Raw genomic sequence first — 18,060 nt, forward strand, 5'->3', positions numbered from 1 at the left:
GATTTATGAAGCAGCCGCATCCAGAAAACGAGAGCAAGATTTGGGTCCAGTAGCACCATTAAGAGCAACTAGATTTCCAGGATATGAGCTTTTGAGAGTCAGAGCTCTTGAAAGCTCTTGCCCTGGAAATCTTGTTGGCCTTTAAGGTGCCACTGGACACGAATCTTTCCAGTACAGTTACCCACCTCAAAGTATCTAGACAACAGCACAGTTCTGGTCACTGATATCTCAAAAAGGATATTGTAGCAGGAAAAGGGCAACAAAAATGATCAAGGGGTTGGAGCTAAGGTGTTTAGAGTTTTTAGTGCACCTGTGTCACAATGGTAGAGCGTCTGCTTTGCCTGCGAAAGGCCCCAGGTTCAATCTCGTTTTAAAAAGGGTCAGATTGTAGGTGCTATGCGCGGGCTGTACAGGAGAGCTGCCGCCAAGAAGAGGAGACAAGATTGACCTTGACAGACCAAGGAGGCTGCTTCAGTAGAAGGCAGTTCCATGGGCAGTTCCAGAAAAGGGGACCGAGGGTAGGCATGATACAGCTTTATAAAATTATGCATGGAGGAGATAAACCTTTCCTCCCTGTTCTGTAATATTGAACTTGCAGACACCCAGTTCAGTTGATGAGTCATAGATTCAGGACAGACATTTGCTGCTATAGAATGTGATGGCAGCCACACTTTAGTTGGCTTTAAAAGAGGACTGGGCGGGTTTATAGAGGACTGATCTATCAATGGCTATGAAACAGGTCATAAATTTATGAATGCCGATGGGGGACGGGGACAGCAGGCAGAAGCACTGGCCTCCGTACTCTACTAGTAAACTTTCTGGGGTGCCTAGTTGGCCACGGTGAGAGACCAGATGCTGGACTAATGGACCACTGCTCTAATCCATAAGTTGCTTGGATCTAACCCTGGCATGCAGAAACAGGCAGAAGCAAGGGGTGTTTCAAGGGCTGACTTCCCTCTCCAGCAAATGTATATTTCTGCTCCCTAATAAGCCAGGAACTCCCATTTCAACCCTTCCATCTGTTTAAGAGTTGCAGCTCCACCTCCTCCACCATCAATTTGTCTGTCTTTTCATTGCCTCTTAGGTCTTGAGGAATAAAAGCCAAGAAAAAGACACGTACGTTCTGTAAGGTTCTGTAAGGATCTTTTTATATTGCCTCTTTCGACCCATCTTCAAACCCATGAAGACGTACAGCAAGATGTTCCCCAGGCATCTACTACACCCTGAAGTCCCCAAAGCAGATCCATTAAACAGAAAACAATTTCCCACTCTTTAGGACGCCTTATCAGCCTTTCGGTACCAGGATCTCTAGGATGGGCCCGAGAGTAATTGTTCCTCGATCAACCATTTCACATAATGCAGCCCTCTTTTATAAGGACTCCTAGTCTGTATCAGGCTTGCCTTGGTCTAAGGCTTGGGGGCTACTTTTGTAATCCTGCCCCTTTCATACTCATCCTGTGAACCTGCTGAATACAAGTCTGCTATCTTTACTGCGTAGGGCTGCTTTCCAGCTCTGTTCATCCCAGTTTCCATTTCTTCTCCATCTCAACCCATAGTTGGGTCCTCTGGCCTGAAGGGGCGTCTTCTTCCCTATTCATTCCGGGCATGGCAGGCCACTTGCTTCTCTGCCCATCTTGAAGGAGAACCAAAGGCGGACAGTCGCGGCATCTTCCATGGTTCCAACCACTATCCTCCCTTCTGTTTTTGGTTGCCAGATGAAATTCAGACAGCCCTCTTAGGTCACTCATCCTTTTCCACTTTGATCTCCACAAAGGAGTTGAGGTCAGGACAAAAGCCCTTGTGGGCAGGTGGGCAAGGGAGTGTACCAGCTCCGGCTTCTTCCTCTTGAAAATGGGAATTGTATAGGTGGAGGGGCAGAAGCTGAACTTCGGCGGAGGGCAGGCGATCTGAGGGCGGTCCATATACCCGATTTGCTTTGGTGCCATGCTTCGAGTTGGCGTCAAGCCGGTAGCAGAGCTGGGTGAGTGGAGCAGCCCGGAATCGTGGGGGACGTGCCACCCACACCCCCGGCTCGCTCAGGCTGTCCTCCTCGTCAGACATGAGCTCTTCGGTGACACCCTGCCACAACCGCTGCTCCTCCGGCCCTAGCAAGCGCGCCACCCCCGAGCGGTTTGCAAAAAGCTGATGGGAAGACAAGAGACAGTCTAATTAGTCATTCTAAGAATATCGTGTTTGATTCCACCCCTGCAGTTACTCACCCCAGCTATTCTCACACATCCCATTTTGCTCTTTCCAAACCGCTCGCCCCCTCAGCTCCTCCTTCACAACCCGGTTGGAGGATGACAGAACTGTCCCCTGTCTCCAGGCCTGCAGAGTATATGGCCCATGGAGAGGTTAAACACCTTCTGACATTCGACAGGTGAAAACGGGGACATGCTTGCAACATTTAGCATGAGAGTATCATACCCAAGTCCAACCCTGCCCCCTTCAGACAATGTTGAAGACCTTATTTCCTGTTCACTTGAGTAGTCTGTCCAGTACTGTTTTAAAAGTCAAGACAATCTTTGTACTTTTGGTTTAAAATATTTGAGGAAAGGATATCACTTGCTTACTATTAAACATTCAAAATTCAACCATTTCTCAGCAATTCAAAATGTAAGACTCCTCTCCGAGTCCCAGTAAGAAAGGCAAGCTATAAATAAAGCAAATAAATAAATAAAACTTCACCAATGCAACATGCTAAGTTGCCGGCTAAGGTACTTGAGTGGCCTTGCACATACATTCATATATACATGCCTTCCACAAAGTATACACCCGCTCAGATATTTAAGTCTGGGAAGGAAGGTGAACTTTCAGGCACGGCAATTCTAGCAACTCCTTCTAATTTTAAGTTTCAAGGCAAAAAAAGGGACCAAATGGGGACCAGTGATTTATAAGGGGCAAGTGGCGGGAAACAGAGAGTGATCATGGCCAATAGGGTATTGCAGCATCTTGCCTATTTTCAGCCTCTGGGCAAATTTCAACTATGCATTGTTTGTGGCCCACCTCCTCATTAAATCGGGAAGCTGTTCAGTGGACCTGCGCAAGCCCCAGCTCCTCTATAGCCAGCATTTCATAGGCAAGCACAGGAACTGATCGGTGGCAATAGAGAGCTCTTGCTTCCTGGACCCTGACTGACAATTTGCAATGCAAACAGTTTTTTTCTTTTTTTTATAAAGAAGACTATCACTGCTTTGATAAATGCCACGGAAAACAAGCGGGATGCAGGCTAAATGATCTAGTCGCTTGGTTTTGCCCTTTCTCTGAGAGGGAAAGCGAATGGTAATGGTTTATTTAACAATATTTATTTATATTTTACTTCATTTATACCCCACCTTTCTCCCCAGCAGTGACCCAAAGCAGCTTACATCATTCTCCTCTCCTCCATTTATTTCTGTCAGATAGATTAGGGTGAGTGTGTGTGACTGCCCCAAGGCCACCCAGAGAGCTTACATGGCAGAGCGGGGAATCAAACCTGGGTCACCCAGATCTTAGAGTCTCTCTACACAAGACATCTAACACATGAAGAACACATGTCGGGAGATGCAATGTTAGCCAGGAAGACAGACAGATCCAGCGGCAAGGTAAAGGCTTTGCTATACACTGGAGATGTGTGAAGGGTCTGTGAAATGTCAGAAGGGAAACGTCAGCCCATTATAACCTCTCCAGGTCCAAGCCTGGCTCTGGAAGGCAGCTCCAGCCCATTTCCACTCCTTGCTGCCCTCTGATTGCCATCCCACACAGTTTAAGACTGGAGAGGTGAAACTGACCGAACCTTAGGGGAGGAGAAAATGAAATTAGCAAACCCTCTGAGGAGCGATCTCCACCAGCTCTGTCTTTTTAAACTAGGCTTCCTGGCTAACATGACGTCTCCCTCCGCTTGACAAACACTCACCGCTGCCTTTTGTGTAGACCCTCAGGCTGTCAGTCTAGCCACTACTCCACACTGGCTTGATCAACTAACATCTTTCTGACTGAGAGTATCCTATGGCGCCCCCTCCCCACCTCGACAGCACAGTTTTTATATAACTCAGAAGGCTCATTTTATTCAATGGGATTTCCTTTCAAGTTCATGAGCCTGCAGCCTTAAAGGCATTGCTGACTAAGGATCTTTCCTATTGTGCTTAAAGCTTCCTTAACAATGTTCGCCTCTGGAGATTGCACATAGAGCTTGCCATCATTTCAATGGGCCCCCTCTTTCCTTGGCACATTTTGCCCTTCCCTCTTCTAAACTTTGTCCCAAATTGACACTTCCGTGCAGTATCTTGATGCATGACATGCTTTATACATAGTCCTTAGGGATAGGAACTGGATTTTCTCTCTCAGCCTGAAAATTTGATCATGTTCATTAAATAAATAAATCACTGTTCAAATTCTGCCTTCAGTTATAGAAAGTCCAACTGAGTTTAGTCCACTTACTTTCAAACATGCGTGCATAGGATTGTACCAGAAAGCTGCAGTCTTAACTCAGATGTTTAACCCCAAGTATATGTGAATAGGATTGCAGCCTTACGCAGTAATTGAATTTAGCAGAATCCCTTTCTAACACTATTAGAATCAGACTATAAAAAGTCATAGAATTACACCTAGTTCAAATAAACCTGGCTTATTCTGAAGTCAAAGATCAGTCTTAGTTCAAATATAATGCAAACACACAGCTGAGCAATAAAAACTGATTGCTGCAGGTATTAATTATCCAAATTAAATTGCATTTTAAACTACATTTTGTTTGAGGCAACTGATGGAATGTGTTCGAATGTACATGTAACAGTAATGAGTTGGCTTCACAGAGGGTGTGTTATTACAAGGGATTTGTCATTTTTTAAAGATGGGATCTTAAATCCCTTTTCTACATGAAGTGCTGGTAGTCCTCCACTGAAAATTCTAATCACAATTGAACTCCCCAAACCAGTGACTTAAGGGTCTCTTCACACATTATGGAGTATACAGGCTGGATCTAAGGTCTCCACCCTGCTTAACAGTCACACATGACTCACAAGGCCATCCTCAGAGTTGCTCTACATGAGATGCCTTGGTGCGTGTTCATTAAGCATAGGAAGACGCAATGTTAGCCAGGAAGTGTGGAGATGACTCCTCAGAGGGTTTGTCAATTTCATCTTCACCTCCCCAAAGGCTCTGTCAATTTCACCTCTCCCATCTGAAACGCCTGGGATGGCAACCAGAGGGCAGAGAGGAGTGGAAATGGGCTGGAGCTGCCTTCCAGAACTAGGCTTGGACCTGGAGAGGTTATAATGGGCTGAAGTTTCCCTCCTGGCATTTCACAGCCCCTTCACACAACTCCAGTGTATAGCAACGCCTTTGCCCTGCTGCTGGCTCTGTCTTTTTGAACTGCTGTTCCTGGCTGATATTGCATCTCGCCACACATATTCTTCACATGTCAGATGTCTCATATAGAGAGAGACTGCATACAGTGTCTGATTTGGATCACGACAGTGGTGTACTCAGTGGTTTCTGTCTTCCCTCCTGTGCCATTTTCTTGTCCTGTAATCATCCCAAGAATGTGTTATTTTGGCATGTTGGGGAAACACATGGATACACTTGTGTTTTTCTCCAATAGGCCAAACCATACCCCTCCCTGGATCATTTCAGGTCAGAAAAATGGGAGGAGGGGCGAGGCCGAAACACCTTTTTCAAGCATGCTGCAGTTGCAATCCAAATCAGGGTCTGCGCACAAGGGAATTTGGGAGAACATGTAAATCAAGTGTGACTGTTACACTAGACACAGGGAAGAGACACAGACCCTGTATAATCTGTAACGTGAAGATGCAAGATATTTGTAAGTTTAAAAGTATGGGGTTTTGAAAGCTGACATGGGCCGATTCCAGATGACTAACCTTAAGGCGTTTCATGCCGCCCTCTTCCAGATCGCGACGGGGAAAATGTGAAATATCGCGTTTCCTCGCGCGACTTTTTCCGCAACGACGTGCAAAACTCGCACGAGGAAACGCGACATTTCGCATTTTCCCCGTCACGATCCGGAAGAGGGCGGCATGAAACGCCTTAAGGTTAGTCATCTGGAATCGGCCCAGGTATGGTGAATATGGCTACGTTCAGAAACGGGTAAGGAAAAGCATGCCAGAACCCAGGTTGGTGCTGGACTTGCATGAACCGCCCTCCTCTCCTTAACATTTTTTGCGCTGAAAATAATAAATCCTAATTTCAGTTATCACTGATGTACAAAAGCAGGTTAACTGCCATTATCTTCCCCCCTTTTAAACAGGGATCCTAAAACCAGGGTTTAATTTAGCCTTATTATTCTGGTTAGTGGGGAGCAAATTAACTCAGGTTAGTCCATTCATCTGTATTTGTACATCATGTATAACTAGGGTGGCCAAGTCTAGGTTGGGAAACTCCTGGAGATTCGGGAGTAGAGCCTGGGAAAAGCAGGGTTTGGGGAGGGGAAGGACATCAATGGGGCATAATGGCACAGAGTCCACCCTCCAAAGCAGCCATTTTTCTCCGGGAAAACTGAACTCTGTCATCTGGACATCAGTTGCAATTCTGGCAGATCTCCAGGCCCCATCTGGAGATTGGCAACCGTACATGTAACAAGTTCGCACTGAATTGTGATTCTCGGTACGTGAAGAGACGCGACTGGCCTGTGTGCAAACTAAGAAACAAACTGGGCTTGTGTTAAGTTTTTCTTTAATCTGCGATTCCGAATTCAGCCTATATCTTCATCTGAAGATCACAGAGGTGTGTGAGTGAGAATACTGATGCAGTAGCCTCCTGCACTGCGGTGTGCATTTTTATGTTTGCTTTATCTGTTTACAAATATCCCAACATCAAATGGATGTACATATGTGTTTGGATTAAAAATCTGACGAACGTGCTTTTCCTGCAGTTAATTTAGCCGCACGGCCCTCTTGAGTTAACAATAGGACAGGAGTGGCCCTTGAAATTATTGAGTGGTGCACTTCTGCCTTACCCGATAGCGTCTGCTGCGCAGTTTCTTCTCTTCCTTCTCCTTGAGGCCTTTGAAGGGGTTGAGAGAGTTACGGTATTCGCGTCGCTTGGTCAGAAAGTAGGCCACGCAGGCTCCTAGCAGAGTACAAAAAGTGAGGAGCTCTCAGGCACGGAAAGCAGGGAGCCCAGGAGGGCCAGATGAAAGACCACAGTATGGGTGCAAACAGCTGTCTTTCAAAGTCAGTGTGGTATAGTGGTTAAAACATCAATCTGGGACACCCAGGTTCAAGTCCCCAGTCTGCCATGGAAGATTGCTGGGTAACCTTGGGCCAGCCACACACTGTTAGCCTAACCTACCTCACAGGGTTGTTGTGAGAACAGAATGGCGCCACCATTGAGGTGGTGAGGCGAGTGCCGCGGGTGCTGAGGCACTGAAGGCGGCGCCAGAGGGGGTGCTGGGGGCAGAGGCGCATGCCACGGAGCTGGCGTGCCTGGCCTGCAGCTGCTGCAGCCGGCCAGCCTCATGCCACCGCCGCCACCAACACACGCCTCCAGCCAGGTGCAGCAGCCACGGGCCAGGCATGGCAGGTGTCCGGGGCAGCGTGCGGAACCTCTCCAGCCATGCACCACGCCCGACTGGGAGTGCGGGCAGCCTCCGCGCACCGTCCCAGCCACCCACCGGCCAATGAGGCCAGCTTGCTGCGTGATGATGTCAGCATGCAGTGACATCATCATGCAGTCCGGGGGTGGGCACGCACTATGTGCACGCGCACGTAGGGGCAGCCACAGGCGCCAGAAACCCTGCCGCCACCCCTGGGTGTATGCCCTGATTACATGTAGATTGGATTACTGCAAGGCACTCTACATGGAGCTGCCCTTGGAAACTGTTTGGAAATACCAACTGGTGCGGAACGCTACAGCCAGGACATTGAATGAAACGGGTTGTAGGGTTCATATCCCGCCAGTCTTGGCCCATCTGCATGGGCTCCCAGTCTGTTTCCAGACACAATTCAAGGTTTTGATGGGGACCTTTAAAGCCTCACATGGCTTGGGACCAGCTTACCTGAAAGACCGCCCACTCCCTTACGACCCTACCAAATTGTTACAGACATCTTCCTAGGCCCTGCTTTGGGTGCTGCAGGCGCCTGTGATTAGGTGGGTAGCAATCCAGGAGAGGACCGGAAACTCTCTCCCCAGAGAGACTTCCCTGTCCTCTTCTGCTGCCACTTGCAACCAGCAAATAAAAACTTTTTTGTTTTGTCTGACATTCTTCATTGATCCTTCCTTGCCCTATGTTTTAATTGTTTTTATGTTTTGTATGTGCATTTTTAGCTTGGTTTTAACTGTTCTAATCATGTGTTTTTGTTTGGTTTTAATGGTTTTTAATGTGTCTCTCTATTATGTATGTTTTTAACCTGTTGGCCACCCTAGTTGCCCTGATGAGGGCCAAAAGATAAAGTATAAATTTTGTAAATAAATACACACAAAATTTATCAATAAACCCCAGAATTAACACACACACACACTCACACCTGTTTATTTCCAACACTGAAGAAAACTTTAAAAAAACTATGTTTATTCGAAGTCCAGAAAAAATGCCTTTAAAAAGTAAGGATTGTTGTAAAGAATTGTAGTGGCGGGGGAAAGAGGGAGAGAAGAGGAATGGAAATGTTTCTGTTTTGGATATGCTATAGCAATAACATCCAGAAATGCAATGTCAGAAGAATTTTTATTCATCCCCATCTTACCTTTTAGCTCTTTGTCTGTGTAATTGTGGTGATTTGCTACCAATTCATGCTTCAGCTTCTCCAGCAAGAATTTCACCACAGAGATATTCCATGAAGATTTAATGCTATAAGAGAACGAGGAAGGGAGGGAAGGGAGACGTGAACACCAAAACACCTGACATATCCTGGCCCTTCTCTCCAACAAAATCATGTCAGATATAATGAGTTCGGCTAGATTTAAACGTGAAGTTGGCAAGGAAAAAGCACTTTCCCTTGGGTCTTTTGCTCTTGGACTAATGCCCTTCCCATGCGAACAGCCCAGTTTAAACAAGTCTGTGCAAATGCATGGTCCCAAAGGAAAGTCTTAGTCAAACATCATCCTCAAATCAGACTTTAAATTAGGGAAGAGAAGACAGCTAGACCAAGTTTCCCAGCTCTAAAAAAAAAAAAAAGGAACTGAATATACCCCCTTCACGTACGCGAGATCAAGTAACTTTCACCTCTTAGTTTATTTCAATTTATGTATGTATTTAAAATATTTATATGCCTGTCCTGAGCATTACATTCTTCTTTCTATGTGACGATTATGGTGGAAGCAGGGATTAGAATAAGCAAGTCCTCGGAGAGTGTGTGCATGTGTGTGAGGAAGAAGAGGAGAAATCTGCCTTTAACCAATCCTTAAACCATCTGTGAGTATCAACGGTTAAAGCATGTTGCTATTGTTGTTGTTGTTATTTATGTCATTTATAGTCCACCTTTCTCACTGAGACTCAAGGCGGATTACACAGGGTGAGATTAGGACAGTCGATTGCAAGGACATTTCCATAAACAATGCCATAGGGTAAATGAACACAAGTTTACAATGGTATAAAATTAGTAAGAATCCAATACAGAGTTGAAGAAATGCTGAAACAGAACATAAGCAATTCTAGGACTGACATTTGACCACATGAATCATGAGTAACTCATAGGAGCACCCAGGGGTCATTGCGTAGAAAAAGAGCTGGAGGAATTTATTAGCATAACTCATTAGCATATGCCACACCCCTCGACATCACTGGAAATGTGTCATTAGCATAACTGATTTGCATGTGCCACACCCCCTGACATCACCTATCCTGGCTGCTTTGGACCCAATCCTGGCCATTCAGGGCCGAAATTGGGCCCAAAAAGGCAAAAGGGGGCTGAAAATGGCCAAAAAGGGGCCTAAAATGATCAGGATTGAGCCACTGCTGAACAGGAGCATGATCCACCACTCGTCAGAGGCCCAATCCGGGCCGTTTTGGCCCCAATCCAGGACGAAACAGGCCCAAAATGGCCAAGAGTCAGGTGGGTGGGGCCACCTTACATGTGACCTCTTTGGGGAACTGCCGGAACTGCGTTCCTGCGCATACCCCCTCGAAATAAGCCCTGGGAGCACCTATTTAAAACAACAGATAGTACATAAGGCAATATAGTGGCGAAGTCTATGCTCCTTAACTTATTAGCAAAGCACCTGAGACACGCCCCCCTCTACAATATAAAAGCCTTTTTGAATTATTCAGTTTTGCATCGTTTGCAGAAAGCTAAGAGAGTGGGGGCACTCCTGACCTGCTCAGGCAGGCCATTCCACAGGGTAGGGGCCACCACAGAGAAAGCCCGTGTATGGGCTGCTGTTGATTTTGCCCATGTGCAAGGTGGCACCTGCAGGAGACCCTGTTCAGATGAGCGGAGCTGCCATGGAGGAACATAGGAAGGGAGGCGGTCCCGTACATATGCCGGACCAAGGCCATGAAGAGATTTGTATGTGTTAAGAGACAACTAAGCAGAGTAAGGTGAACTTGAATCTGAGACCTTATTAAGTGACAATAGAGAAGGTTCAAATTCCAGACACTGGAAGTAGGATTTCCAGATCAATACAGGAAAGGAATTTGTTCCATGCAGTTTCTCCTACCACTGATGCCTTACGTGAGGATAGAAACTATACCTATTGAAATTCTGCCTTCCAGATAGTTATTAAAAGCTGAAGAGCTCTATTATGAGGCTGCATGGGGTAGTAGTTAGATGGTCAGAGTAGAACTGGTGAGACCAAGATGCAAAAAAGCCACACCGCATGCAGCTCCCTGGGTAAATTGGAATAGCCCTTCTTCTTCTCTTTTACCTCAACCTACTTCACAGGGTTGTTGTAAGGCTACAGTTGACAGCTGAAATGCATACATACCTTCCTGAGTTCCTTGGAGAAAGGATAGGATAAAAACGTAAGAGAAAGGTATTTGTGATGGAAACAAGACACCCCAACCAAAACTCACCTCTCAGAGCCATCAAACCTCTTGTCGTTGGTGATGTGATTGTGGACATTATGAACCAGTTTCTGGAAAAGGAAATAGAAAGATCAAGAACTGAACATTAGCTTTAACTCAATAAACCAAAGCTATTAAAACAGAGAGAGGCTTCTCCACAAACTAACGTCAAATAATTTTTATCAGGGCTTTTTTTCAGCAGGAACGCGGTGGAATGGAGTTCTGGCAACTCTTAAAAATAGTCACATGGCTGGTGGCCCCGCCCCCTGATCTCCAGACAGAGGGGAGTTTAGATTGCCAAACAGTGCAGAGGGCAATCTAAACTCCCCTCTGTCTGGAGATCAGGGGGGGCGGGGCTACCGGCCATGTGACCATTTTCACTGAGGGCAATTTAAACTTTAAAAAACTCCCCCCTTGTTCCAGCTGACCCAAAGTGATGTTATTGTGAGGTCTTGAATCCCACCGCTGAGTTCCACCATCTCTTCTCCCAGAAAAATGCCCTGGTTTTTATTTTAAATAAGATGTGCAGCATCCCCGGTTGTGTGTCAAGTGCCTTGCACAAAAGAATCTCTTCTGCAAGCCAAGGAAGGAAGGCAACTCACTGAGAGCACAAGGTCCCTCTTGCGCCTTGCGTTCTTCTGCCCGATGCTTCGGCTTCTACAAGGAAGACTTGCGAAGCCCAAAGTAAAACGTGGTTCCCCATGTGTAGCATCCTCCAGAGTGGTGCTGTTGGGAGACACTTCTGGGCAGGAGAGAGGAGGATCATCCAGGGGTGGTAGAGTTGTCTGAGGAACAGGAGAAGAGGGTGTAGCATAGGCTCGTTGCATGGAGGTATCTACTGTGGGAGATTCTTCTGCTACCTGAGGAGGGAAAGACTTGAACAACCCAGTGTTATGGGCCTCAGCACCACACACCAGCCCTTTCCAGCTCTGGAATTATCCCCCCCACCCTCCAGTTCTACAACCACTTATTCTAGACCCAGGCTGTGACACTCTCTGCCTCAGAAAGTCGCCTTGTCATTTCCTTCCTTCATACCCTGTCACAAACAGAAGATGTTGTTTTATTTAACTGGTCTGTATTGGTAATAGATCAAGAAGGGTAGCCGCGTCTGTAGCAGTAGAAAAGAGCAAGAGACCAGTAGCACTTATAAGACTAACAAAAGTTATTGTAGGGTATGAGCCTTTGTGGGAAGCAGCGCATACCTGAAGAAGTGAGCTGTCTCTCAATACATTTTGTTAGTTTTATAGGTGTTCTTGGTCTCTTGCTCTTTTATATTGGTAAAATAATGAAAAACACAGATTGGCCCGAACATCCGTTAGCTTCCGAAACGGCTTTTTCTCTTACGTAGGCAAAATTCACACTTGACGCAAATAAAACAGGAAGCTCAAAGGAGCCTTTTCATGTCATGTGTGAAAACACTCTGCCACTAGCCTTGAATTCCCCCAATCCGAGTTTTGCCAGTGCCTCTTAACCACCACTAGCGGCTGCCGCCCCTCTCCTGTACCAGCCTTGCGATCATATACACACATACACTTTTTGCTCGTGCCAGGGCCCCTCAACCCCAGGCCACAACAGCGAAGCCGAGCTTGGCATGACTCCCAGAATGCCTCTCTCCTGAGCAGGTCTTTGGCAGGGAAGGCGAGAGATGCCGTCAAATATTCATGAGGCCATCTGTGCCTGACCAGAGGGACATGGGGATTGTGTGTGTGTGTTTTGTGGGGTGAGAAGAACAACTTTAAAAAGCCCCTAACCCTCAACCTACGTACCCCGCCAAGCCCCCCAGCTCCCAGCTGCACAGGAGAGAAACCCAAGGGCCCGGGTGGCCCCGCCGCTGCTCCCAGCTGCCTCAGCTCTTCAATGACCACCTGGACACCATTTTGGAAGCCTTCAGTCTCTCGTTCCTCCTCCTCTTCATTCTCTTCTTGCCTCTCCTCTGGAACACACAAGGGGCTAGCTTTGACAGGAGGGGCCATTCCACGACGTAGCACCCCCATTTCCTCTTCTAGGCGCTTCAGGGCCTCATTGTTGGCTTTGGCCAAGCTCAGAGACATTTCCGCAAGGCCCACGGCCTTTTCTACCCGCTGGTAGATGACATGGAGGAGCTGCTCGGAAGACTGGACCGCCAACCCCGTGCCTGTAACAGTGATGGGAGTACAGGGTGGGGAGGGGGTTGGCGCTGGGGCTGCCGCCTGAGCCCCCGGCTCCTGCTTGCAGGTGCAGCAGCCACATTTAGTTTCTTTCGCGTTAGGAGGGGAGAACAAAATGGTAGCGCTGAACGACATGGCAGCTCAGGAGATTATGAGGGACTCCGGGGATTTCTCAGGCAGTGCTTTCGAAGTAGGTAAAATGAGCTCCAGATGTAATCTTTGGAGTTCAGGCCCATGGAACAACTAGGAAGAAGCAGGTACTGGCCTGAGATGAGGAAACAGGCTGTCAAGAAAAATAAAAAGTGTTTTATGAGTGTGACAAAGTAAGCAGATAGCTACTTTGGAAAAGAAGTGTGAAAATCCAAATGCCTCCATTGAGTTTCTTCCAAATAAAAAGCTCTCACTACCCCCCATAACTCCAAGCTGAAGCTTATAAGCGACAGAATCAGGGCATGTTGTTTCAACACTTGCACTCACTAGAAACGTACGCTAACTATAGTAAACTCCAGGATGCTTCTAAGATAGGGTTGTTGCTCTTGTGCTCCATGTACATTTTAATCTGTTTTAATGCATCCATTGCCATATTCTAAACCATCAACAGAATAAATATGACTAGGTCCAGATAATGCCAACAAACCAACAGGTTAAAAGACCTCAAAACACGATTTAATTAATATTATTAATTGTAATATGTTTTCTCATGGAATGAAACATACAATACTGTACGTAAAAATTGGCCACACATATACTGTTTAATGACAAGAGGAATAATTAACAAAATTCTACAAAAGATATAATTCTCAGCTGTATGCACCTAATAGAGACCAGTTTCAATATACTTTATAACTACACACACACACACGTATATATAACTAGGTACAGTAATTCTCAGCGTAAAGCAGTATGTATATGCTCAGGCAATTTTTACCTAAGACCTCTGGTCCCCCACTTTGAGCCCCGGGGGAGACCTGGAAAGCCTAACATATAGTATTGAGTGCATTATTATGAATTATTATTATGAATTATTAATCTGTATTAATCACAACATGGTGTTTTGAGGGGATTGCCTTTTGCTTGTTTCCTTATTCTAAATCATCCACATATTTTGAGTGTCTGCCAACACAAGGTTAAGATCAAGATGGGTAGCTGAGACAGAGTCTCTCTACACGAGATGCATTGTGTGTGTTCGGAGACGCAATGTTAGCTGGAAAGCATAGTTTTAAAAGACAGAGCTGGTTGAGAAGGCTCCTCAAAGGGTTTCTTGATTTCATCTTTGCCTTCCAGAAAGCTCTTTTTCACCTCACCAGGGCCGATTCCAGATGACTAACCTTAAGTCGCTTCATGCCGCCCTCTTCCGGATCGCGACGGGGAAAATGCGAAATATCGCGTTTCCTCGCGCGAGTTTTGCGCGACGACGCGCAAAACTCGCGCGAGGAAACGCGATATTTCGCATTTTCCCCGTCGCGATCCGGAAGAGGGCGGCATGAAGCGACTTAAGGTTAGTCATCTGGAATCGGCCCAGTCTAAACTGTGGGATTACAGCCAGAGGGCAGCGAGAAATGAAAATGGGCTGGAGCTGCCTTCCAGAGCCGGGCTTGGACCTGGAGAGGTTATAATGGGCTGACGTTTCCCGTCTGGCATTTCACAGCCCCTTCACACAGCTCCAGTGTGTAGCAATGCCCTGTTGCGGGCTCTGTCTGTCTTTCTGGCAAACATAGCATCTCCCAACAGTTCTTCACGTGTCAGATGTCTCTGTAGAAAGACTTTGTCTGTAACAGTAGAAAAGAGCAAGAGACCAGTAGCACCTATAAGACTAATAAAATTTATTGTAGGGTATGAGGTTTCCTGAGAAACAACTCACCTCTTCAGATACAACTAGAATGTGAGTCCATCTGTCCTTATATCTTGATAATAGAAAAGAGCAAGAGTCCAGTCGCACTTATAAGACTAACAAAATTTGTGGTAGGGCATGAGCTTTCATGATTCACAGCTCACTTCTTCAGATACCTTGATATAAGGACAGATGGACTGACGTTCTAATTGTATCTGACGAAGTGAGCTGTGTCTCACCAAAGCTCATACCCTACAATAAATGTTATTGAAGTCTTATAGGTGCTACTGGTCCAACTCAAGGTTGTCAGCGCAAAACACATCTCCTTTTCAAAAGCAGAAGTCCTGCAAGCAACCTGGTGGAACGGAGTGCCTGAAAATGGTCACATGGTCGATGGCCCTGCCCCCTGATCTCCAGACAGAGGGGAGTTTAGATTGCCTGTGCGCCATGGAGGGCAATCTAAACTCCCCAGTCTGGAGATCAGGGGGCAGGGCCACCAGCCATGTGACCATTTTCACACAGGGTGATTTAAACTTTTAAAAACTCCCCTTGTTCCAGCTGACCGGAAGTGACATCATTGGTCTTGGGCATATGTGTGCACATTGCACACATGGTACCAGGGGCACCACCTCCCACCAAGAGTTGCCCTCTGTGCTGGCAACCCACTGTGTTCCACCACCTTTTTCCCCAGAAAAAAAGCCCTGCCTGCAAGGGTTTATTTTATTTTATTTGCACATCTGAATGTGCACTGCAACTTTTCTGAGCGTTTTTAGTTAGCCCAGCGAGCCCCGTTCTTGCAAAGCTTTCTGGCGTCGCTTGCCTAACCTCCTTTCACACACATTGACAGCTCTCCAGCGGTCAAAGGAAAGACGTGATAAGTGCGCCTGAATCAGGCCCGGGGCTCGGTTTAGAATTCTGCGCTCCCCAGCATTCGATCCCGCGTGTACAGCGCGGGAAGGAGGGGAACAGGCACAAGTAGTCGCAGCCGTGTACAAACGGCGCGGTCCGCAGCCTCCTACACGGCGCTCCGATTGGCTACTGCCCGGAAGCCAGAGGCCACTGATTGGTTGCCGTGGCCGGGGGCTGAGAAGAAGGCGGAGAAAGGAATAGACTCGGAGGAGAAGGGGCTCCTGAGGGAGATGCGCGAGGCTGGGCGCTTTTTCATGGCCGCCTCAGCCTCATCGAGTTCCTTTTGCGTTACCCGTTTTTCCTCAGCCAGACGCCCTCCATTATGGACGGGGTTCCGAAGTGGCCGCCTAATCACAATATCCATGAATCTAAAACACAAAAATGCTAGACATAATCACATTTTGCTTGCCCTCACCAAATTGGCGGGAAGTCACGTCAAGACACTGAACGGCTAACTAAAATGGACAAGGTCATGTCAAGGGCCTTAACCCAGGGCTTGAAATGGATGCCCAGCCACACGCAGCCCCTCACACCGTAATGCTAACAAGGGTTGTCTCTCCCGCCTTCTAATTTAAAGCCATGTTTTCAGAAAACCGTTTTTCCTCAAACACCGTTTTTCCTTACAAGCCCTCATAATTTGTATCCCCAACACCCAAATTCCCCATAACTGATTGTCCACAGTAGAGGATCGTACCTGCAGCTTCAGAACTACATATTCAGCTGTCACACCATTAAAAAAAAAGCCAGCATTTTTTTACCAGGGGCAAGGCACATTCTTATTTAAAGATATTTATTGTCTCTTTATCTATAGACTTTAAACAGACCTAGAGTGCAGATACAATCCGATCACACCACATAGTACACGTCCTCTAATGTTAAGAGTCCACAATTCTATGTGGATATTTACCTCAAGACTACTATATCTCAGGTACACACACTTGGAATACCCTTTTTATTCCAAGGGACTTTAAATCCAGTAGATCAGTGTTTGCACTGGCAACTGCTAGCTAATGCAAATGGAAAAATTGGGATGGAGGAAATCTACACACACCCCCATCGCCCCACTCTTTAGTCTTCCTGATTGTGTGAAAAAAGGATGATTAACGCACGTTAACACAGATTTGTCACCCTGAAGGATATTGAATAAATATCTGCAACTCTCTAACCATCCTTGTTCAAACAAAATCAAGATTAAATGGAAATAAGAAAAGGTGTATCAATTTCCCTTGCAAATGCATACATTACTCCCTCTGGAAGCCTGATCATGTTCACACACAACTTTGAGTATGACTGGGATACTCATTTGCTGAAGCTTTTGAAATGCATTCCTTTCCATAAACTCTCGTGTATAACTGTAGTTATACAAAACAGCAGACAAGACTCTTTTTCAAGATGAAGTAACCAGGAATAACTACCACTTTCAATTAATATATAATCTGATTAGAAATCTCCACTTTAGCCACAATAAAATATATTATAAAAATTCCTCATTCTTCAAAATCCCAATTTGAGAACCAGACATGGCAATTAAAATACTATGAAGGGCAACTAATATGAGCAATCTATGTACATGCTCTGCCTTCTATCTAGTTGTACACTTCACCATTCATTACAACATATACTCTTTGCCTTTTCATTGTTTCCATTTACATTCATCTGTATAGTCACTATATTTCCATGTACATATCTTCTTGCCAAGCATATCCCCACTCTCCTGATTCCCCCCTCTCTCATTCTGTCACACACAACCCTTTTTCTGTATGTCGTATATTTCCCTGGAAAGGGCAAAACAAACAAGAGAGAATTGGGATTCCTCCTCTTTCACTCCCTCCCTTTGCCATGCCCATATTCCCCTCCCCCCCAATTCCATCCGGGAAAAGGATACTGGAAGGTCGTGCAGCTCTTTGTATTCGTGTGTGTGCAAGTGGGGGAGGATGTGCACCCTGCTGCCAACCGCCACACCCCCATGCTCCCCCCTTCTTTTCTGATTGGCCAATCTCCTGCACGCACACAGACACACACCAAAGCTGCACACGCATTCCTGAGCAGGGCCCCCACAGGGGACACCTAGACTGGCTGGGCACTGCCAATTCTTCATCTTCTGGACTGAGGTTATTCCTTCATTCCCACACCTCATCCTATCCTGTTTTTGTACACTTTCATACCCTTCTCTCAATCCCTTTTAATGCTACTTCTCCTCCTTGCTCTCCTTCCATATTTCTTCAGCCTGTTTCTACACT

The 18,060-nt window shown here is 46.3% G+C and overlaps 1 protein-coding gene across 1 annotated transcript; it reads right to left on the minus strand.

Moving 5' to 3' along the window:
• Nucleotides 1-1,150: 1,150 nt before the first annotated feature.
• On the minus strand, nucleotides 1,151-17,754 carry C12H14orf93 (chromosome 12 C14orf93 homolog). Its single transcript, XM_054994672.1, has 7 exons — nucleotides 17,706-17,754; nucleotides 12,700-13,345; nucleotides 11,536-11,793; nucleotides 10,943-11,004; nucleotides 8,676-8,779; nucleotides 6,950-7,062; nucleotides 1,151-2,142 (listed from the first exon to the last, which is right to left on the minus strand). The coding sequence occupies exons 2-7, from the start codon at nucleotides 13,213-13,215 to the stop codon at nucleotides 1,741-1,743; spliced, it is 1,455 nt and encodes a 484-aa protein (XP_054850647.1). The 5' UTR covers nucleotides 13,216-13,345; nucleotides 17,706-17,754; the 3' UTR covers nucleotides 1,151-1,740.
• Between the last annotated feature and the right edge of the window lie 306 nt (nucleotides 17,755-18,060).

The sequence above is a fragment of the Eublepharis macularius genome, chromosome 12, assembly GCF_028583425.1.
Source record: "Eublepharis macularius isolate TG4126 chromosome 12, MPM_Emac_v1.0, whole genome shotgun sequence".
In the NCBI taxonomy this organism is placed as follows: Eukaryota; Metazoa; Chordata; class Lepidosauria; order Squamata; family Eublepharidae; genus Eublepharis; species Eublepharis macularius.

Coding starts and splice junctions, on each gene's coding strand:
- C12H14orf93 (XM_054994672.1), bottom strand. CDS start 13,215: ATGTCGTTCAGCGCTACCATTTTGTTCTCCCCTCCTAACGCGAAAGAA. Junction 11,794..12,699: donor GAGCTGGGGGGCTTGGCGGG/GTACGTAGGTTG, acceptor TTCCCTCCTCAG/GTAGCAGAAGAATCTCCCAC. Junction 2,143..6,949: donor TGCGCAGCAGACGCTATCGG/GTAAGGCAGAAG, acceptor TCTTCCCATCAG/CTTTTTGCAAACCGCTCGGG.